Here is a 23,151-nt window from a genome sequence, read left to right as displayed (position 1 = left end):
TGTCCTTTTAACACAGGGTTATGGTAACCTATGGTGGATGTAGACACTGAAGTATTTTCTCACTATTTTATTTTTAATTTAATGATAACAAATCCCCCTCCATACCTCCTATATTTTCTCTATCTCTGCCTTTGTCTTTCACTTCCACTGTGTGAGTCAGATTAGGCCTCTTCAAGTTGAATATTGTCTATGGTAAAAAGAAACTTCTGTCCATTTGGAGGCATAAAGGAAACCACCAGACTCTTTCCCTCTGAACCCAAAGCCCAACTGAAAGATCCATTAACCCTCCACGGTACACAGCCTGCTTAATAATACATTTGTTTCAGTAGTAATTTTTCATTGGTATTCCACATTCATTTTGTGGATTCAGGATTTCTTTGGTTTGCTTTTAACAGCCGTAAGGAATATAGTGTGTGTGTGTGCGTTGGTAAATACACTATGAATAATAATATCAAACTTTATAAAGCCTGACCTTTTATATATATATATATATATATATATATATATATATATATATATATATATATATATATACGCACACTTAATCTGAAATCAGTAATTTATCAATTTATTTACTGACTCTTTTTCAAGGCAATCAGAATTTACAAACTGATAACAAATACATGGATAAAGTTCCCAGTTCTGTCAATACATTATGTCTGTTCATAATAAAACAAGATATAGCACACTAATTTAATCTATGTATTTCAATAAATTGCAATTTCAAAAAATGATATTTTTAATTGAAACTTTGCACTATTCACGCTTTTGAATATGGTCTTAAACAATATTTCATTCATCCCTCTGCAGCCAACAGAATAAAGTTTGATTTGCAGATTTACAGCTTTTGGGCCTAATTTCTCAGGGATATCAAACGTTAAATATAAAAGTGGTGAATAACAAAACAATGAGAGAAAGAGAGGATGTTAATTTCCCACCCTGCTAAACGGGTTACTTTTACTTTTCCAGCAGTCACTCGTTATCTTGATATGTGACAAACAGACAGCTTTACACCAAACACCTATGATAACAAAAATACACACGCACAGACCACAATTCTCCTACAATGCAGTGCTTTTCCCTCTGTTCAAAATTAGAGAGAAGTTAATGCTGATGTTTGCTTAGGGAGAAAATAAAACAAAAATGACTGTTTAAGCCCTCTGACCCCCCAGGTTTCTTTCTGTGATTTCTGTTGAAACAGAGCGCAGGCTGCACGGTGAAATCTGAGCTGGAATGTGTTAAGAATGCAGAGAATGATGGGATTTTGCTGGTGGGAGCCAGGGATCTGCAAATGTTGGCCTCTCGTTTTAAGGAGCTGCTTGCACAACACAGAATATTATTTTTCTTTCTTTTTTTTTTGTACATGCACAGATGTTCTACACTGCTTAACTCCATAAGCAGGACGGTGTTTTAAAAGTAAATACATGCTTTATAAACACAGTTATTTCAGATGTGCTGTGATTCTTATAGGTTCTGATATCTCTTATGCACAATTGGAATGTTGCAAAATATATGGAAAAGTAATTTGTATTTAGCATAAACTTCAATCATTCAGACACTTTTATAATCCATTTGTTTTGGTGACAGATGTTCAAATAATTATTCTGGCAGTTTCAAAACAATTATTTAGGCAGCTGAACATTCATTGGTTATCTCTCGAAATTGAATAGAATGTATTTACATTTTCAGATTCCCCTGTAGTATTGTACATGTCTCTGTTTGTGTGTGTAGTTTACTGACATATTTACTTTTGGTCATACTATACACCAGCATTAAGTTTGCTGGTGTTCCATATTTTCTTCATGTTTTTCCATTGTCATCCTTAGAGTTGAAATGCTGGAAATCAGTTCATCCAGGTTGTGTATAGGCTGGATGGTCTGCCAACAAGCCCGGCATTTTGTAGAAGTGTGGTTTCCGAGTCTGATGTTGGAACAGAAACCTTCTTACTTTGAAATTCCAGCCCGAGTCCATCAAATGTCCCCCCCGTTTCATGTTGCCTTCTACACCAAGTTCACCCACTTTAATGTTGCTTCCTCGCTGACAGTCTTCTTTAAAGCCTTCTGGTGGCTTTCTCCACACCATCACTCTCCTGCCTGAGCCAAACAAATTAAATTTAGACTCAGCTGACTGTAGGAATGTGCTGGAAAATGAAAAACAACTTGTGGCTTCTGGCCTTTAGTTTTTTTTCCTGTTTTGGCTGATCTTTCTCTCTTGTCTACTGTACTAGATAAAAAGGCTTCTTTCTAGCACTGACAAGGCCTAGTCCGTTCTACTGTATTGCTGTTTTGTATTTTTTTTTAATAATTTCTGCTGACACCTTAGCACCATTTTCAATAGGTAGCTCTTCCCTCTGTATCTGAAACTCGCCCTGTTCAAATTCTCCAAGCCATGCCAATGACTCAGGGCAGGTATTCCCTACCACTGCCTTTTAAGTTGCTTGCAATTATGTATTCTTCTTCTGTACTTCTATACTACAGAGACTATTGTGATATTTTAAGCTTTTGTTCTCTTTTTTTAATTGTACCCTTCACTGGTTAAGGATTGTGTTTGAACCCAGACAGCATCACAGTACATGACTCCTTGGCTTGATCCATGCTGCTATCACTAGACTTGTGCTGCAGTTCAGTTTTGTTTAGTATCTTTGCTTCACCCATAAAACATGTTGACTGTCTTTTTATACATTATTTGTATTGATCTCCATGAGGAATTATTTTCTCAATAATAATAATAATAATTAATAATACATCGAAATTTAATTTCACTATGAAGAGGAACCTATAAACATATGGTCTACGTTTAGAATATGTCTGTTGGTTTTCTCCTATGTATCTCTTCTGCTTAAGTTGTGTATGCCATCTCACACAAAGCAGGAGGGCTCTTCTCTGCATTCTCAGTGAAAAGCGAGTTGAGAAATCTTGGCCTGACTTCTTTTGAATGAGAAGCTGTAAATTTAATTGGCTGTGATCTTGTATGCAAAGCTGCTTTCACTTATTGCAGTGCCGCCTGATCCTTTAAATATGAATAAGATGGTCTGAGAACACCGCGAAAGGCTGCCGCCTCCTATACACTTTGAATTAAAGCCAGACGGATTGGGTTCTGCTCCATATTATTTATGGTATTAGGAGTTTTCTGTACTGAAGATTTCCACACATTAAAAAATAGATCCAGAATCTAAACCCCCGTGTCTGTAAAGACTTTGGTTTTGGTCCATAATTAGAAATTCTCCGTTCGGAAAGTCTGTGGTAATTTCTACAAGTTATTTAATGTTCGTATACAAGCATGTTTGCAAACAAGCTTTCAGGCATGGTTTGTTTTTCCAAGCCCCCCCACCTCACACACACACACACACACAGTTTTTTTTGGATTAGGGACATACATATGGAAATTGTGTAAGTAATCACATTACTGTGCTTCTTTTGCTGCTGAGTGAACCAAATCAATAGCCTTCACTCATTGAAGCATGTATGTAAATGTGCAGTTTGTTCTGGCTTTAACTGAAATCTCGTGTCATGCTGATGTAAGAGGCGATTATAAACTTGGAAAATATTGTCACTGTAAGTAGAGTAATTCAATGGCATGAGTTTTAGCCACAGGGACTTATTTAGCCAGGGTGATATAATGTGGCCACCGTTATCTTCCATTGTAGGTTGAAGGAAATGAGTAGCCTTATCAACAGCTGCTTGAAGCGTGACTGGTGAGCTGATAGCAATTTCATAGTGTAAAGCTAGACTCAAGCATGTCGGGATAAATAGGCTGAAAGCAATGTGTGCTCACCACATTGCAGATACGGACAAACTTGAGTCTCTGAAAAGAGACTCCGCCAGCAGAAAACTGCCCTGCTCTTATAAGCAGTACTTTCCAGCATGATTTTATTCAGCAAATAAAATATATTTTGAAAAGGTGAATTTGGTCACTTTTTACGTCCAATTATTACATGCTATGCTAGGTATACAGACAAGGAGTACAGACAATATGGTTCATTTTTGCTTTGCATAGCAATTTCAAAACACATTCACTCTATGTGGTGCATCAGAGAAATTGGACAAGGTGCTTGTGTCCACCCTTTTTTGGAAGTGAACCTGAGGATTTTGGAATAGTACCTTACTGTGAATTCAACCTGAAGTCTTTGCCTTGCTGAAGAAGTGGCAAATAGAGGGTTGGACAGTGGAATCTAGAAGCTAGCAAATACCCCAAAAAGTAATTTATAGTTCCTCCATTCTGATTCATAGTGTGATTGATATAACCGCCAAACATCTTTCGATACAGCATTAAGGGTTAATTAAGTCAGGGGGGATTCAAAGTAACACATATATCTGGTCTGGTGAATATAAACCAAAAAAAGGGCTCTAGTAAGTTTATAGAAACTTCAGTTTTCTTTGAGGTAATGGTAGAACACTGCAGGGATCAGTACTAGAACTGCAGCTCTTTCTGATTTACATTAATGTAAATAACAAACATTGACTCTGATGGAAATAACATTTTTTTTTTTTTTATCAAACTTGCCAATATGAAATTAAGGGGTGTTTGCTAGATTGCAAGTGGAATTCTAGGAGAATTTAGAAACAATGTATGACATTATACTTGTGGGCAATATACATTTACTTAATGAATGTCATGTGGGTGGTACTGAACTAAGAAAACAACATTTGAGAAGAACCTGAAGGGTTAGCCTATGTTGATTCACTAATTTCTTCAACCAGATATGTGTTGAAATTATTAAACCAAGGCTTGGATGATAAAATAGTTTAAACTCAGTAATGATAAATGATAAACATGTATAATGCTCTAGCCCAGGAGCTCTTAACCTGGGGTCCATGGAGGGTCCATTGGAAATGAAATATATAACTAAAGGTAGCTCCAAAGTAACATAATGTATCCCAAATTCAGGTGTGCCAAAGGTTCTGATAACTGGAGCTCATATGGAAGAATCCAAACTAAATAAAATAATAATAATCTGATAATTTGATATACTCTTACTCCTGTGATGATCATTCCTGATGAGTCAGAGTTACTGGCCAATCAATACTGATGTCCCAAAACCTGGCAGCCACCATTTCATTAAACTCTGTGTTATGCAAATGTCTTCCTGCTCTGAATGTAATTTGCTTCCTGGTTAGGTTTTTGAAAATAACTATCCTGTGTCCTGACATTATTGTCTAATTTGTACTGGTGTCTTATGCAATTATATGTTGTAAACGGGGTGGGGGCCATGGGTGATATTTGAGGATGTGGGGGGGGGTGGTGGTGCGCAGATATACAAAGTTTAAGAACCCTTGCTTTACCGTGATCACAAGTATAGGCTTGGTAATAACACTACTAAAATTATTGATTTTGTGCACTCAGAAAATGAATGATCACACTAGTACCAAGACATATGGATAGTGTAATTAAAAGTATGTAATTTGCAGATATATTTCCAGAGATTAATTTTGAAACAGAGATTTTTGGGAGATTCCGCTCAATCATGGAACAACTTGAAAGGGTTTGAATAAAGATAGTCCAAAACCATGACTTCAATAATTACTGATAGGCCAGCATGGATAGAGAGTAAGTGATTTCAGTAGGATCATTCAGTCCTGATCTGAGAGAAAGTATACTATATATATATATATATATATATATATATATATATATATATATATATATATAAAAAATGACGTTTCATTGTATGTGGCACTGCAGTGTCTCTCACAATTAACATAGATGTGAGATGAGAAAATATCAGTCAAGCTATATGAGAGGTTTCTTCCTTTGGAGGTCTATCATCCTGCAGGCTTTATATGTGAATAATCAACGAGTAGATAGCTCGAAACCAAATTAATATGGCCTCCACAAGCAAGTAACTGATTCCAATTAAAACATTAAAAGCTCAGTTGTAATGAAAACCAGAAACTCTCCAGCACCAAGCAAGGAGACTGCTGAGCTACAGTGCAGTACCATTAAATTGCATGCCAGTGACAACACTGATTGGACTTCTATCCGTCAGAGCTTAAAGATTACACGTCACTATCCAAGTGTGAGTGAGTGAGTTTACAGATTGTCATTGCTGCAGCTTTTTCAGGTGAGCCAGAAACTAAACAATCATGGAATGTGTGGAGGAAACTTCAAATGTTTGAATGGGAAATCACAGCATAAAAATAAGTCCTTAAATCAATTCCAAATCAATATAGATAACACCATAGATGTTGATTAATTTCACTGGGCCTGTGTAGCAGCCTTGAATGTGTTTCAGAACTTTGTTTTTTTTTACTTGAACAGCAAACAAACCAGTTCCCCTTGAACCTGAGGGGCCACAGCCCAGATAACACACAACATTGTCAGAATGCTGCTGTAAAGTCTTTGTTGGGTCAGACATAATATTGTAGTTATATTGCAGAAATATAGGAGACTTTAGTTGTATATGTTTTTAAATTACATTACTAGTAGACCAATCAATACTGTTATTCACATTACGTAACACCATTTAAAATAGTTTTAAATACTTAGGTGTTGTAGATTAACATGTAATTCCACAACATTGTCACAACTTTATGATAACATCAACAAATAGTTGCAGAAATGTGGCTCAGTTCCCATAATGTTGTACTGATAGATCTCATCTTCAAATTTACACTGTCCAAATATTATTTCACATTTGCAATATGTTGTGATATACATTTTCTTCAGGTAAAAAATACCTTATCTGATGGTTCATGGTGGAAAAGTAACTTGAGAATATGACTTATTATAATTGATGTGACCTGGAACATTAGAAGTCCATTCTTTGACCCTTTATCAGCACTCCCTTTCTTTGCATACCTCCATGCAGATGACTAAACAGTGCAAGCCATCTTCACCTTTTTTTGTAGACCATTTCAGTCTCCTCAATGCCATTTATTGAAGTCGTGACCTCCAAAGCAGAACACCTTTTTTCAGTGAGGATTTGGGTGTCACAGGAGCTGAGGGAACACTGTGCTACACAGTGAACACCCTGCCCTCTGCAAGTGAACACAATTCATTCTGCTGGGGCTCATAAATGAGTGTGACCATCAATGCACTTTATACCCACCATCTGGTGGCCAGACTGTGCAAAAGTGTGTGCCACTGTTGTACATGGTTTTCCTTTACATCCAGTCCTCTGACAAAAGTGTGGCATGCATTAATCTGTATAGTATATAATAGGCTAGGCGACTAGCTGAACAGTGTCTGATACAATCAAAGTCAGACGATCCCTGTTAGACACTCACTTACCTGTTTGGCCAGTGGGGTCATTTACAGCTTCTTGCCCCAATGAAGAGGAGACCTTCATTCTGCAGTTCTTAGGCAGTAGTTAGAGATTATGAAGTACGTATATATAAACTATAATTTATATCTGCTCATATGTACTTCATTCTGAATATTTTTATTAGAGCCTAACATCATTTAGAAATCATCAAACCTGACACGTAAATGTCAATTGTTGAAAAAGTAGGTACACAAACCTTAATTCACCTTTGCTACTATTTCATTTTGTGTTAAAAATAGGGAAACTTCAGCCAAATCATGTTACTGCCATCTCTTAAAGTGTGCACTACACAGCAGATACAGAGAGAGCGTCTCCAAGCTAATCGAAATATGCAGTTAGGGTGCATTCTGGGTCTGGGCAGAGCAGGAGCAGGGTGTGGGAACGACGGTGAATCCGTAATTCAGAGACACTGCTGTTAGTATCCAAAAAGTGATGTGTCCAGAACGTGATGATCATAAAATAAAGTATGCCTATTTATGCACACTAAGATGCAATGGGTTGATAGTTCACCTTGCCACTAGATAACTTGAGAGAGAGAGAGAGAGAGAGAGAGAGAGAGAGAGAGAGAGAGAGAGAGAAAATAAGTGTATTATGTCTTCATTTCAAACTTATCAGCATTTTTGTATGTGCAGAAAACAGTCATAAAAAAACTAGACCCATAATCACTTCCTGTGATTTCCATAACTGATAAATCAAGTGTAACATCTTTGGAATGCCTTCGAAAATACATTGACTGAATTAAACTGTTAAATATGCCTTTAAATAGTGTAAAACAAAACAAAAAAAGCAAAATAAATCAATTGCATTCACTTCCTTTCTATACACTAAAGTACTAAGTACAAACTAAATTAGATTTGAACAGCATCATGGGTCTGGAAACATGAGAAAAGATTACTTTACTGTGGCCTTGGTAATTTTGTTCCTTTTACAAGCACAGACATAAAACTTCTTGTTATTGTGTTGCTCTGCAGTACAGAAAATTAGTTAGGAGTTAGACCTACTCTTTCAATGATGTTTAATTTAGCAAGCAGAAACCATTTCGCCTATAGAGGGAAAAAATGTAATGGTTTGATCTAGCGCCAAGGCTGTTTCAGATTTCTTTGAACTATAGTCTATATTGGAAAAGGAACCTCCAGGGAATAAATTGTTCAACTTGATCCAATTGGTCTATTATTTTTGTGCACAAGAGTCCTCCTCACTTTCTGTCTAAAATGTTGTTTTACAGTCCTGTGAAATAAAATGGGTCTTAAAAACAAAAAATCATAAAGAGTCAGTCAGGTATAAAAATCCCTATGAACTTCTTGATTAGACTAAGTACAGCTGATATGACTAGGAATACAGCATAACAACATTCAAGGACATTTATCTGGTCTCAATAAAATGTCCTGTTATAAAATGCTGGCTATTTGTTCCTTTGAGGGAATCAAAGTGGAAGTAAAATCACACGAGGACTTGCCCATTAATTTGTCCATATGTGCAATTTGTATGATTGACAATGGATGCAGGCCTTTACCAAACTGAGATCTATGGACTTGAGAGTCAGGTAAGTTGTGACAGATTTACTGTGCGTACATGAGTGCTACTGCTGAGGCCAAACATTGTGAACCACTGCGTCAGATCAGCACGTGGGGGATTTACTGTTGAGAAACCATAAGTGTGGACCTCTCCATGTAAACAATCAGCAGCCAGCGCCACAGATGATGGCTGTGTAACCAACAACCAGGTATTTTTCCCTCTAAAGTTTCCATGGAGTATTGGTACTTTCTTTCCCTCACTTTTAAGTCACACTACAAACCATGAATGCCATTCGTGACAGCTGCATGAAACAATTATTTTATTATTTGGCTTTAGTTTACTTAGTAGAAGAATAGTAGAATAAATATTTGCCTTTGTGTAAGTTGTTAGGTAAATCGGATAATGCAATCAGCTTAAATAAATAAACATATATATTGAGAAATGAAAAGCACGTTTGCATTTCCTTTGGACCAATAAACTGACACCAAACACAGTTAGGTAAAAAATTTCCTATGTCAGAATGTTTGTATAATTTCTTCCCACAGCGTGCTGATTAAGTCATACAAATCCTTGCAGCTGGTCGTCAGTTTTTATTTAGGGTTAATCTCCTTGGTCAGTTCCCATTTTACCTTTTTCCATATAAAACTGCCCAATTAATTGAATAATAACTTCAAAAAGCTTTTCAATTTTCAACACACCTGTGCATGGAGATCATTGGGTCATCACTTTCAAAAGTGGCAGCCTAGATAGTATAGGAAAACATCGCAATGGACCGATATACAGGTTTATAGATTTCAACCGTTTACCTGTTGGTTCAGATTTAGTTTTAATGCAAGTCCACCCACACTAAGCCAAACTGATCACTTTTGCTAAGGTGACATTTGATTTATTTCTGATGTTCACTGAAAGAATAGGTTTCTCAAACTTTAGCGTGAGCAGAGAACATGAGAGACGTTCCAGTCTAAAGGCCGAATGAAAGAAAATTTCAACCCCCTCCCCCCTCTTTTTTTCCCTAAAGACATTGTGTGACAATTGTGAATTTATATTTCTGACTATGCAATTCTAACACACACACAGTAAACAAGATGGCAATTACTCTGTGCAATTTTGTTTCAGCTGCTGAATTTTAACATTGGCATTTTAATACTGAAGATAAATCAAAAGAAATCATCCTTTGCAAATTCCTTGAACTGGTTCGAGCTAAACAATATGAACAACAACCACAAAAAATGTTTTTCACCTTCTGCGGTGGCAACTGGTAAGAAAATTCAGCGTGGTAATAGTCTTGGCAGTCAACACTGCGGAAAAGGAAACTTATCTTTAAAGAGATTAGAAGGTGCTAAAGTAAAGCTGGGGACTTGGGTAACAAAATGCCCCTCAGACTGTCTCTCAGGTTTAACAGTTTAATGTATATCCTCTTAAGGTCTTGATACCAACTGCAACTCTTTTCAAGGTTCCATTGTTAGAATCTAAACCATATTGATTATTTTTTAAATCAGGACTATATCATTAATCATGGCACAAACAAGTATAGTGAACAGTGATGTACACTGCACTACAGTACAAGGTCATTGCAATTGTAAAGCTATGCCTGTATAGTAATGCTATAGCAAACGCTTGAATAAACCAACCACAATTGTAGGAATTCACTTAAAGGCTAAATTAATATCTTCCTTAAGTGACATCATATTAAATGCTATTTGAAATAGGCTATAACCTATCCCAATACCACGCAGCATTCAAATTAGACGGGATTCAGAAGTTCTGCAAAATCTACAGGGTCAATATAATAATCTTTGCCACATGTTCATGTCCAGTGTGGATGCAGCTTTAGGAGCCCTGCATGATATACTTTATTTTGTACCAAGTACCTCTCACCCTCTCCACTATTTAGGAAAAACTTGATTTGTACAGCAGTTGGACAAAAACTATGTATAAGCAAGCTTATAAAACTGGAAATAATTCCCAATTGTATTCACTTCAAATGCTGTGATTGCAAATTTAAATTATACAATACCCAAATCCAAGACTTAAAATATAAATAAACAGGTACATCATCTATTTATTTACAGAATCTGCACATTATGCTAAATATGTACTCAGATGTTGGCACATCATTTAGATATAACATAATAACCCCATTCATCCATTGAGCTTTTATATTTAGCAAATAAGGAAGATGAAATTAATGTTGTCTGTATTATGTCCTATCCTTTTATGCAACTATGTCAAATGCATGCATCTCATTGGGAAGTCACACTATTTTCATTTGCCCTTTGTTCCTTAATGTTTTAAAAAAAAGTGGTTGTTCATAGTGTTCCCTTTGTCCTTAGGTTTCTGTGGTTCACATTAGAAATTGTAATACTGGTATATCTTAACTCGTTGCCACAGCAAGAAACAGAATATTGATGTTATACTCAACTATATGAATTCAATATATGGTCATAGCGGCTTAAATACTGGCGAAACCACTGATCTAAGAGGGAAAAATACAAACATAAAATATGTAAGGCTTCTACATAACTTTTAAAAGTAAACGAAAAGCACAATAATTGCATTCGAATGGTTCAAACAATAGCACAACGCTAGTACAGAGCAACTGACCGCAGGCCTGAACAGCACTTCTGTCTGGAGTGTGTGACAGCTTGGACCGGTTGATCTCAGAAAGTAGCAGAAGGTTGTCTTGCTGTGTGTGTGGAGACAGGTTAGGAAGGCACAGTACGACCTTATTCTCAGAACAGAGCAAACAGCTTGGGAACCAAGCAAGCAGTACTGCATGGTGTCACAAGATTTTGGACTGGACGGGGTATTGCAGATTACTGGGGACATGCAGTATCAATGAGCGACAGGGAAAATTACTATGCTAAGTAATCTGTCCCTATCTTTTATTTATTTTTAAAGGACTAAATATTATAAACCTAAGAGAACGAGACAGAGGCGTAATTAGAAGCTGTCACTGCTGGAAGTGTTAAAGCACACGACAATCCATATTTGCTTGTCATTTCAGGCTCCCCCACAGATCTGGGAGAGCAAAATATGATCAGCCGCTTTCTGTTCTAGAGCAAGACGCTTAAGGCCTTCCTTTGCACTATGTTTTTTCCCCTTACTTTAGAATACAACTTATTTTACATCATTAGATGTTGGTATTACGGCATACAAGTAAAAAATCCTATAATCCTGATCAACTTTCACAAGACCCACACTGTACGTAAGAATAACCATTTCAGGTATATAAAACCAAAGAAAACAACAAGAAAACACCTTTGTCCTTAATCTATGTCAATACTAAGAAAGAAAAAAGGAAAAATAAATTAAATACTGGAACATAGAAGGGTTTTATGGTGTTTAAAACCAGAACAATGTAACATCAGAAACATTGCATTTATATATATATATATATATATATATATATAGGCCTATCTTTTAAATGTTTTAACATCTTAGATAATACTGTTTCAAACTTTTTGTATTTAACTGAAATGAGTGTGGTTGTGTATTACAGGTTAGAGAGAAATTCTTGTTTCGCCTATTGGCAATCCACTTCTAATCTGAAATGCAACAATTTAACATTTGATATAATTTTCCACTGTAACCCTAAAGAAGCTGCTGAGATCACATTTGGGGAATTTTGTGGTTGTTGTAAATGTTCAGAGACATTCAATTTGGTATTTCTGCCACACTAAACAGCTCCTCTAGCCAACAGCTTCCAAAAGTGGAACGGTGAGAAACTAATCTTGGACAAAATGTCGACCAATGCTTACCATTAACCTGTGACATACCTCGTGCTTTAGGCCTCATTATCTCTCCAACACTGACAGAATATCCCCCCCAACCCCTGCCAACCAGCCTTTAGTTACTGTGCTTCACATCTATGGTTCTCTCTTCCCAAAGTCTGGCCCAATTTAATACAAAATTAACCACCCTGCTTAGTTTATAACCTTTTCTTCCTATTGCAAAATCAACACCTCTCAATTGCCTCTTGATAAAAGAAGCAAATAACCAACATGGTTGAAAATATATAATGAAAATTGCTTCTGAATTGGATTAGACTATTTTATGTAGCACAACTGCGGCGCTGAATATTGCTCTTAGTACTATATTACCCAAGATGAATGATTATTTGCTGCTCTTATTTACTTTTTATGTTTGTGTGTTTAGGTAATGAATAGCACTTTACAGAAGGTACTTCACAAAATCCATGTTATATTGCAGATCACCACTGCAAGTGCTTGTATGCACAATCGTAATTCACAATGCTCATCCATGAGCTTCAGAAACCCTAATTTGCTGTCACAACACCTATAAGTTAGAAAATGTATAAATCTTTTCACGGGACCCTTCCATTATGTTAATTAAAATGGCAAATAGCAACTGGAAAAACAGTACATTAGACATTCGGCAAACAAAAAGAAAACTGTCAAACAACATAGAGGACATGCACTATTCCTTTCAGGGTTAAATCTGCACTCCAAAAAGGCAAACAAAATGCTTTTATCCCAATGATGGCAATTTCCTGATGACTAGCAGCCTTGATTCATGCAGTGTTAGGCCTTACATATGGTACAAAACAAAAGCGGACTTTGCAATCAAAACTATGTTTTCATATTTATTGTATCTAACCTGAAGGAACTGGTCTTTTTAGCTATTATAAACTTGCATAGTTTTACAATCAAAGGCAAAGTTGTATTCAGTATACTTAAAAGGGGACAAAACCAACAAACATCTACGGAGGTCTGTACTCACTCATCTTTCAGTGTCAAAATACTGCTTTAACACAAATGAGTCAGTTTTTACAGTCTATGACTCACAAATTCCTTAACTTTCACCAGGGGACTCAGTGGCAAACTAAACCTCACTTTCTTCCAGCTCAGTGCTGGCAATAACACTTTAATGGCTAACATCTTAAACAGCTTTTTTAGTGACACTAGACTCTTACTAATCCAATGGCAAGATTCACACTTTGTGCAATTAAGAAACCTCATTTAAACCTTTGAATTAAAAAAAAAAAAAGTGCATTTGGATGCTATGAAACACAGCTTTTCCTCAATCTCCCAAAGTTCAAAGGCTTCTCCATCAACTTGGTAACACCCTGAAAATGCAGTAGCCATAAAAACACCTGGACTCCAGACTACCATGTTGTTGTCTAGGCTATACCTAATGGTTAAACAAAAAAGGGCCCCACATGTTGAAATATTACTTCAGAAGTGCTCACCCTAAATGAAATGGCCACAACATTCAATTGTTTGGAACAAAGCATTAGGATTTCATAGTTACTTACAATACAAAATAAATGATTAGTTAACACATCACTTTTTGGCCCCAAACATACTAAATAGACTACACTTGAAAAACAGTTTTGTTATTGCAAATCCCTTTCTATAGCAATAAACCCACCCATCTAAACATTTCCCCCGAAAGTGCAGGAGGCAGAAGCCGGCTCTGTTCTTCAGCAGTGAAGGAAACCCCCGCCTCCATCGGCGCCTCCTCTCCCGGCGCGGAGCAGCTCAATGCCCTGCATGATGGCGAGGAATGTTAAAAAGTGTGTGAGCGGGGAAGGGGCTGGCTGCTGGGTGCAAAGAACAAAAAAACCTCCTGAGGGACCCTCCGTCTCACAGATTTGGTATGCATGACTGAGCAAGGAGAAGAAAAATGTAACCCTGGCTTCTTAACTTTCTGAAACAATGGCAACTGCGTAGACTTTGCTTTGCAACGTTTAGAACACTTTCGATCGGATTGAAGAAGAGGAAGAAGAGGAAGAAAAGGCTCCATTTTCATGTACGCCTGTATTTCAACTGCAGCTGAGACTGAACGCCCGTTGGCTGGCGTGTCATTAACAGCACTGAATTGGGCCGGAGGTTAAATGATATCGAGTTATAGATCTATATTTGAATTGCATACATAATCCTCGATCTTAATGCATTGTCTGTTGCCCTGTAAATGTATATACACAATCTACGCCAACATGGCCTACATACCACACACATATACAAGCTGAAGTGTAAATGTACCCTGTATAATATGAGGCCATTGTATTACTGTTTTACCTCTCAATTAAACTACAGATACTCACTCGACCCGCCGTCCTCTCCTCAAAAGTGAAAAAAAGTGAAATTAGGATTCAGAATAGAAAAAAACAGAAACCACTTTTTTTTTTTTTTTTTTTTTTTACAAACATACTTCATATTTCCCGTCTTTATTATATAAATATCAGCTTTAATGTTACCGTAAGAATATAAAACAATTTATTTTTGTGATTTGCTCTCCTCTGTTTTTTTTGTCTTTTTTTTCCGTTTGTCTTTTTTTACAAATTCACATACAGTACATTTCAATACAGTAGCTTCTCAGCAGGACTCGAGATGTTGCAGGTCAATACATCAAGTTACACAGGCCTGACACGCAATCGCTTGGTACCCTCAAAATAATCAATCATTTCTTATTGTGTTATTTTTTCATCCTCCTCCTCCCATCCCTCCCCATTTTCCTGAAACAAAACAAAAACTGGATGTATTCACAATTATGAAATAGGCTTTTTTTTTCTCTTAAAGGGGGTGGCAAACCAGCCCGTTTTTCTCATTCATGTGGAATCACTGAGCGAACAAGAAACAATTGATTTAAAAAGGGTATTTTAAAGAAATCACTTCAATTTGAAGTACGAGGCTCTGAATCACAGCTATTAATTATAAAACCTGCTTATATAAGCATAAAACAAATCAGCTGAAGGGACCCCTTATCATTCAAAGCGTGAATTAAAGGCTTCAAGGCCTGTAGTTGTGCTAAAACAAAAAACAAAAAAAAAAACGGAGGCTTTTGTATCCAGAAATCAGTCATTTTCCCCCGTTTTTGCATAAACTTGGTTTAATCGGGATCCGTCTGTGCTCCGAAACGGTCGTTTCTACTATCGTTAATCATGTAAAGAAAATTAACAAAAGGTAGTTAAAAAAAAATCTATTTTTGCATTTCTCTGGAGAAAGACGCGGTGGGGGAGGGGATTTTTGTCGTCTAGGCACAATTTATGTCAGTCTCCGTTTCTTTTTTGATATATATATATATTTTTATATATAAGAAATCCAGGGTTTGTAAAAAAATAAACGAGGTAGCCAAAATGTTTTCTGACGTGATACATTAAGTAGGGAGGTGGGGGGAGTAACCCAAATGTGACTTCGTTAAAATATTCAAAGGAATTTCAAACTTTTAAACCATTACTGTAATTTAAGGGGAACTGCACGTTATGTTAAACAGCACAGGCATCGGGAGATTGAATCACATGATTTTGGATTTTCGGGATGGTAAAAAGTCACAGTTTTCTAATTTTAATGGATCATGAAAATATGGAAATCTGCCCATGAAGTCCAGCAAATCGAGGAGATAATATTTATTTGAATAAAAGGAGGAAAAAAAAATCCCCCGCCCACTCCCACCCTCCTCCCCCTGCAGCTCGCAAGTTTCACCTCACTTTCTCGCTCTCGGTCATCTGCCACAGTCCCAGGTTTAAAACTTTAAGGCAAGGGAGCTGCGTGATCCTCTCCAGCCCCCTTTTCGTGATTTTTGTACATCCATAGAGGTCTATTCCCGTGAGCTGAGTCAAGTGGTCTGCAATGAGCTCCAGTCCTTTGTCTGTAATCCGCACGCACTGGCCGATGTTGAGGGTCCTCAGCTCATGCATCTGCCGCACCATCCTATTGATGCCATCGTCACTGATGTGGCACGAACACAGGGACAGCGACTTGAGCTGGTACAGACCTTGGGCGATGTATGCCAGGCTTTGGTCGCCGATCTTGTCGCAGAAGGACACGTCCAGTCCCGAGAGCCTCAGAGAGCCCATGGCCAGATGCATGATCCCAGTGTCACTGATGTTATCACACGACCTCAGGTTAAGGTTCCAGAGGCTGGTCATGTGGGACAGATGGATCATGCCCGCATCCGAGATCCCCCCGCAGAAGCTCAGGTTGAGCACTTTGAGTTTGGCCAGGCCTTTGGAGATGTGCTTGAGGGACAGGTCCGTCAACTTCTGACAGTCTTGCAGGGTCAGGTACTCCAGATTGAGGCAGCCCTCCGCCGCGCTCCGGGTCATGCCAGCCAAGTGGCCGATGCCCACGTCCGAGACATGCCTGCAGCTGCGGAGGTTGAGGCTCTTGAGTCTGTGCAAACCCCAGGCGATGAGTAGCAAGCCGGTGTTGGTGATATTGCTGCAGCCGCCCAGTTCCAACACCTCCAGGTTCTTGAGATACTGGGCGATCCTGCCCAGGCTGGAGTCCGTGATTTGCTTACAGAGGCTCAGGTTGAGGACCCGCAGGGACGGGATCTCCTGTACAAAAGCGTGTCCAAGGCCGTTATCTGTTAAGTTGTAGCAGCCGCTGAGGTTGAGGCTCTCGATATTTGGCATCCCCTGGATCACGTAGCTCAGGCTGCGCCGCAGGCTGAGGATCTGCACTCTTCTGATCCCTCTGGCCTGCAGACTGGGGAAGAGGGAAGGGTTGGCCCTCCTCAAATGCAACTTGGCTTCCACCCCCCTCCACACCGACTTGTGGTAAGAAGCGTCCCTCCAAGCCGTACAGACTTGGGCAACCCTGCCTTTGTCCCTTACATCCAAGTAGCTGAAAATCATGGCTAAAATTTCCGGGAAGAGGCACGAAATGTGCGTCTCCATTTTACACATGCATAAAAAAGATATATTTCGGTTAACCCAACCCTACGTTTTCTTTGAAGTCTCAATCTTTTATAATCCAGGCGAACGTCCCTTTCTAGTTACCTCTCTCGCTTCTCTTTTCATGTATATTTGTGCAAATCGATCAACTCCACGTCCCACGTGATCCGTCTGGGTTGCGCAGTAGGATTCAAATGAAAAAGCCAAAAAAGCCACTTCCAGTGCAACCCCTCGGCAAAGGGGGGGAAACGCACGGCGATCAGACAGCACTACCCACTTTGTCTTGCGATAACCCTTCTAGTTCTCCCCGGGGATCCAAACGGTCGTACATTTTCAAAAAGACCTCCACAAGCCCAGTAATATAGAGAAGAAAAAGCCCAGGCCGGTCGGAGCGGCGCTTCCTCCCGCAGTCGTGAAGCAGCGAGGTTTCGCTTTGCATTTGCGCTCAGCTCGCACGCATTGCCAAGCCGAGGGGCTTCCTGCTGCCTTTGTCTGATCTTTTCAAACTGACTTGGCAGGGCCGCTAGCTCTGCATTGCCGCGGGGGAAACGAAATGTGCGAAACACGTAACATATACACATTTCACGAATTAAAGTTTATTTTCCAAATGTATATAATCGTCAATAGAGGTACATACATTAAAACATCGAACTGACTTACTAAAGCGCTTTAAAACACAACACATTTTACACTGTGTTGCTTACGTCCCCCTTTCTCTAAAAGCCTATTGGTTTGTCCCAGCTCAGCTGGAACAGTAAGAATAGTTCCCCTGGAAACCAACTTCTTACAATTCAGTTCACTTTACCCTTAACCCCTTAACTCTCGGACATGAATTGCTTTGCTTTTCTGTTTTGTTGTTTTGTTTCATAATATCACTCTGATAAATTAATATTGTTTCACAGTAACTGATCCAGAAGCACTCTACTTGCTATCAGTGTTACTTCATCCATGAAGTCTGTAGATTATTAAACCACATCACCTACAATTTTTACTTTCAAATCTTTTAAATGTTATTGTATTTTTATTTTTCTGTGATTTTGTATAGTTGTTTACGGATTTAAAGCAGAATTACTAATTGTATTATGTATGTAGGTATGTATGTATATATGAACACACACCTAAGTTGATTATTAAAACTGATAAAACGTTTGAACTGATAAAAAGGTGTAGGTGACTGCTATTTATTTATTAATAATACCCATAACAATAAAATAATACAAAGCTAAAGCACCATGAAACTCTTTATATATATAAAAAAATAAATTTGATTCTATCAGTTAACAGTATTTATGAATAATAGCCTTACATGTGTTTGTATTTGTTCTACAAGATATACCTTTTGAGGGGCCTGAGGTTGTTTTCTGATGTGCTTTATCATTGGACAATATCTAATTTTATTTTATTCTAGCTATGGCTAATATCAATTTTAAATTGTAATATTTAAATATGTAATTGTATTAGAAAGTTCACAGTCTATGATTAAATCCCATTCCTCATATTTAAATTGCAACTAGTTTTACAATTTACATTTTGTAAATTTAAGCTAAACTGATATATCAAAACAGTTTTTTTTCCCAACATAGTGTAGAGCAGGGGTCTCCAACTCTGGTCCTGGAAAGCCCTTATCCAGCAGGTTTTGGAGTTCACCCTTCTATCATAAATTTTTTAACACTTGGAAGTATTTAATTTGAAACTATTATGCAGGGGGTTTGGTAAATTCAGTCATTTAGAAACTATTGGAGCAATCATCTGAATACCTTCAAATTTAAAGAATTCCCTTGGCTGAGCTGCTTAATTTATTAATAACTCACATGTGTCCCCAACATTTAGAAATTGTTGGTTTAAGGTGACCTATAAGATGAAGTGGATTGGACTCTCCGGGACCAGGGTTGGAGACCACTGCTGTAGAGAGTTATAAATAACACCCAATTTAAAGCCAAATGTAGCCATACTTTGCATAGCACAAGTTAGTCATACTTTTTAAACGTCTGATGTTAACAGTAAAAGGGAGCTTTAATTAAAGCAGTTAACAGCTTTCAAAGGTTTTGCAAGGTTTTGTTTCGTGGAGTTACATTCAGTGTTGTGCCTTAAGCCCCATAAGCATAGTCAAAAACTTTTATGGTATTGTTTTTCAATCTTTACATTTGTTTCTAGCTTAAGGGAAGGTTGAACCTAATTTGTGGCCTCTCAAAGTCAATGCAGTCCTAAAATAAGATCAATTCACACCAAAGCAAGTGTTTTCATAAATTTTTGTAACACATTTGTATTAACTTTTATCAACAAAGAACTGTAAAAAGAGTACTTTAATACTAATATTGTTTTGTCTATGACAACATATTTGGCATACCATACCAGGTCAAATACCTTGCTGTAGTTCTTCAGTTTTATATAACTGATTTCTAAAAAACAGAGATTTGAATACAGTTCAGATCTTGTCATTCTTAAATCTGGACAGATTAGAAAACAAACAATGGTGTCACAATGTAGTTTTAATTCCACCACTATAAAATGGCCATAGATTATACAAATGTATTCTTTAAATCAATAACAATAAAATTAGTGTTAATAAAATAGTGTTTTTTTCTTTATTTTGTCCGAAATATATGGACATTAATTTAAGTTACTGACAGTACAAAGTGGTGAGCCTTTGGTCAATTGGTTCCTTCCATTTTACTTTTAATATAAACCCCTGATACAGTGGGTGCCATTACTTCAGGGCCCTTCTCTACATGTCCAGTGTATTGGCAATTGTAAGTTAAGATGACAGGAGACTGTGTGCTGAAAACTGCTGGAGTGCAGCAAAACAGAAGAAGAGGAGAAAAAGAAAGCTGTACAAACATATTCATGTTTACAGGGAAATGTGCAACACAGCAGAACGGACAGGATGAATCTGATTTTTTTTGTTGCTTGTTGTGTCTGCAATATTAGCATACAGGTAGACTTGCCTGTAATTCAGGATTATCTTTTTAATTTTCCAATATAGATAGAACACCTTTTTCTTGTGCCAGAATCTGTGTAACTTCAAATTCTCGCCGTACAATACTTGCAAGATCTCAAGGCTGTCAATTGCATGCAAGAGCCTGTGTCTGCGTTCAGCTCTGACACCCATTGTGTGAAAGGCTGTATGCTTCTTGACAGCTCTGCATGTTAAAAGTCTCCTCTATGGCCCGTCTAAGGCAAATCCAGTTTAACTTACTGGTGTTGGGTGTCTGTGGTTTTTCCACCCAAGGCAGCTCCTCAGATGATGTGTGGAGATGGGAAGGAAAAAATGAAACCTGGACAGACGAGTGCTACATGCAAATTTGAAGGTGTTGCAAATGAAGCTCATTTGTGTGTTCCGAGCCGGGAAGAAAGGTGACGACAGGGCAAGTGCTGCTAGTGGCACGATTTTTCAGATGCTTTTTGGGATTCACGTTGCTTTAAAAAGGATCCACAATTCAAGCCTCATAAGTTTGAATTCATGCCTGCCTTCTGAGTCATGAGGTTTAAAAGAAGATATATGTTTACATATTCAGATTTCTATATTAATATACCTAATATATACGGTGATTCAGGGAAATAAGTAAAATGAACACATGTAAAAGAAAATAAATGGCTAATGAATGAATGGAAATTCATAATAACAACAACAACAACAATAATAATAATTATCTTTTTTATTATTTATATCAGAGAGTTCTGTTACATTTACCAGTATGTACAATTCTGTGATGCACTGCTACACAACCTGGGTCATTTCCTTAGTCTTGCTGTCCTAGCTCACTTGTACTCTTGGCTAAACTGCAGCATCGAGCTCTCCCAGTACCGACTCGATGTAATGGTCCTTTTCTGTACTTCAGCTGAACTGCCTCGGGCCGAAACTGAACTGAGCAGCTGAGTTCAGCGCTCACCTGCTCAACTCCCTCCGAAACTGACCTCGCTCTGTGCAGCCTGCATATGCAGTCTGGGCGGCATCCTCCAGGGGATGGCAGGGAATTATGTCCGAGGTTTAACAGTGCTTTTATCCATTCTGTCAGAACAATTTCACTAGCGCTATGACTCACTGTAATTAAAAAAAGTGTGATCACGTGGAATATATAGAATGCCATTCCTGCAAACAGCAACACAACTTTTCTCCTATTAGCTCTGGTCATGTTTTAGTGTCAACAAAAACATGTCCTTACCTGCTACTTCCACACCCAGTGTCAAGATCCTAATGCTGAAGTTTCTGATTCATTAGTGATGATGAGCCCAAGAGCAGTCCAGCACTATCTTCAGTGATAGGGATGGTCTATAGCATTTAAGAGATCTGTTCTGTTAAAGTTAGTCTAGATTTTGTTCTCATTCACTAGGGGTTGTCACACCTAGGACAGAAAAAATAACGTGAAATGCAAAAATAACGTCATTATGCGGGTTTTACATGTCGGTTAGGCAAAAAGTGAAAGGGAAGTTATTTGTTTAAAGAAATGGACAGTGGTGCTGCAATGGGCTTTGGTAGTGTCAAGCACGCCAGCACTATCGAGCGGTTATCTCAAAGAACAGATGTGAAATTCCCATCCTTCTGACAATGAACTCGGAGCTAACATATCAGAGGTCTGGCAGAATATATTCCCACAAGCGACTCTCAAGCTGGTTCCGTTCAAGCCTAATCATGTACAAGCTGTGAAGAAAGCCAAAAAGAATGCCCCCACCAAGTACAGATGCAACATTAAAGATACATAATTCGTAATCCCTTCTGGGTTTTTGGTCGTGCAAACAGGCATGAAAATGTTAAGTATGTGAGAACAGCATTTTAGTTTTTTCTTAGTTTTGAACACACTAACTCAGCAATGTCAAACTGTATTTTGTTTCTGTATTTTCTTATAGGAAATAAACTTGTGCTGTGGTCAGTAGTGGTAGAACTGGAAAGCATGTAAGGAGAATTCTTTGTGCGTTTTTTCTTCTTTCTTCTTCTTTTCTTTATGCTTAGGGAGAAACGCAACATGTCTGAACCAGAGAAGGCAAGTTCTCAGAGTTTTTACCTTGCAAATAAATAGGAGAGTCGAGGACAAGTCAGCTGTAAAAAATCACCGCCACACCCTTCTCTCCCTCTGTGTCAGTTACACCCAAGTTCAAGGCAGAAACACGGGACTCCAGGGCATGCAGCACTTCACTTCATTGCACAAAGATTTCATAATTATTATTCTTTATTTTGCAGAGTCACTATGCAGTTTCTGTACTGTATATATCATTTATGCCTTCTTAAAGGAGAGGCCGACTTCCTGAAGCCTGTGCCTTGAAATGAAATATTGCTAGTGTTTGTTCTGTAGGACATTTTGGTTGAGGCCTTAAATGCACAGAGGACTAATCAGCTACATTTTTTGTAGTGTTATTTTTAGTAAATTATATCACATTTTCCACATCAGCTACCAAGTAAAAATATGTTCTGTATTCTTTCATTCTGTCCTTTCTCCTTCTTTGTCTTACCTTAATTTCTGCTCTTTTCTGTCTTTTTAAAATAAAATCTTGCTTTGCTTCTTCTTTGCTGTAAATGAGACAACAGAGACATTGGACAACAGAAGATGTCAGTTTTGGTTGGAATGAAAAAACAGTTCCAGTTTGGAGAATGTTTTGACTGTGACATAGCAACAAGATTCGATGGTGGAAAACCAAATGCTTGGCCAGCTGGTAATTTTACCATATTTGTAATATTGAGTAAACAATAATGGAGTCCCATTCCCTTCCTGAAGCATAATCTGACTACACTGAA

General features: G+C 37.9%; 2 protein-coding genes across 3 annotated transcripts in view; one reads left to right on the top strand and one right to left on the bottom strand.

Annotated features, from left to right (window-relative positions):
* wnt5b (wingless-type MMTV integration site family, member 5b) overlaps positions 1-23,151 on the top strand; it is an 87,677-nt gene that overhangs the window by 29,958 nt on the left and 34,568 nt on the right. The window lies entirely within an intron of this gene.
* Positions 14,972-17,910, bottom strand: fbxl14b (F-box and leucine-rich repeat protein 14b). The gene has a single exon (XM_066724524.1). It carries the CDS (start codon positions 17,433-17,435, stop codon positions 16,224-16,226), a length of 1,212 nt encoding a protein of 403 aa, XP_066580621.1. The 5' UTR covers positions 17,436-17,910; the 3' UTR covers positions 14,972-16,223.

The sequence above is a fragment of the Amia ocellicauda genome, chromosome 15, assembly GCF_036373705.1.
Source record: "Amia ocellicauda isolate fAmiCal2 chromosome 15, fAmiCal2.hap1, whole genome shotgun sequence".
Classification (NCBI taxonomy): domain Eukaryota; kingdom Metazoa; phylum Chordata; class Actinopteri; order Amiiformes; family Amiidae; genus Amia; species Amia ocellicauda.
Note: the sequence above shows the minus strand (reverse complement) of the source record. Positions and strands in the feature narration are given on the sequence as shown.

Coding starts and splice junctions, on each gene's coding strand:
- fbxl14b (XM_066724524.1), bottom strand. CDS start 17,435: ATGTGTAAAATGGAGACGCACATTTCGTGCCTCTTCCCGGAAATTTTA.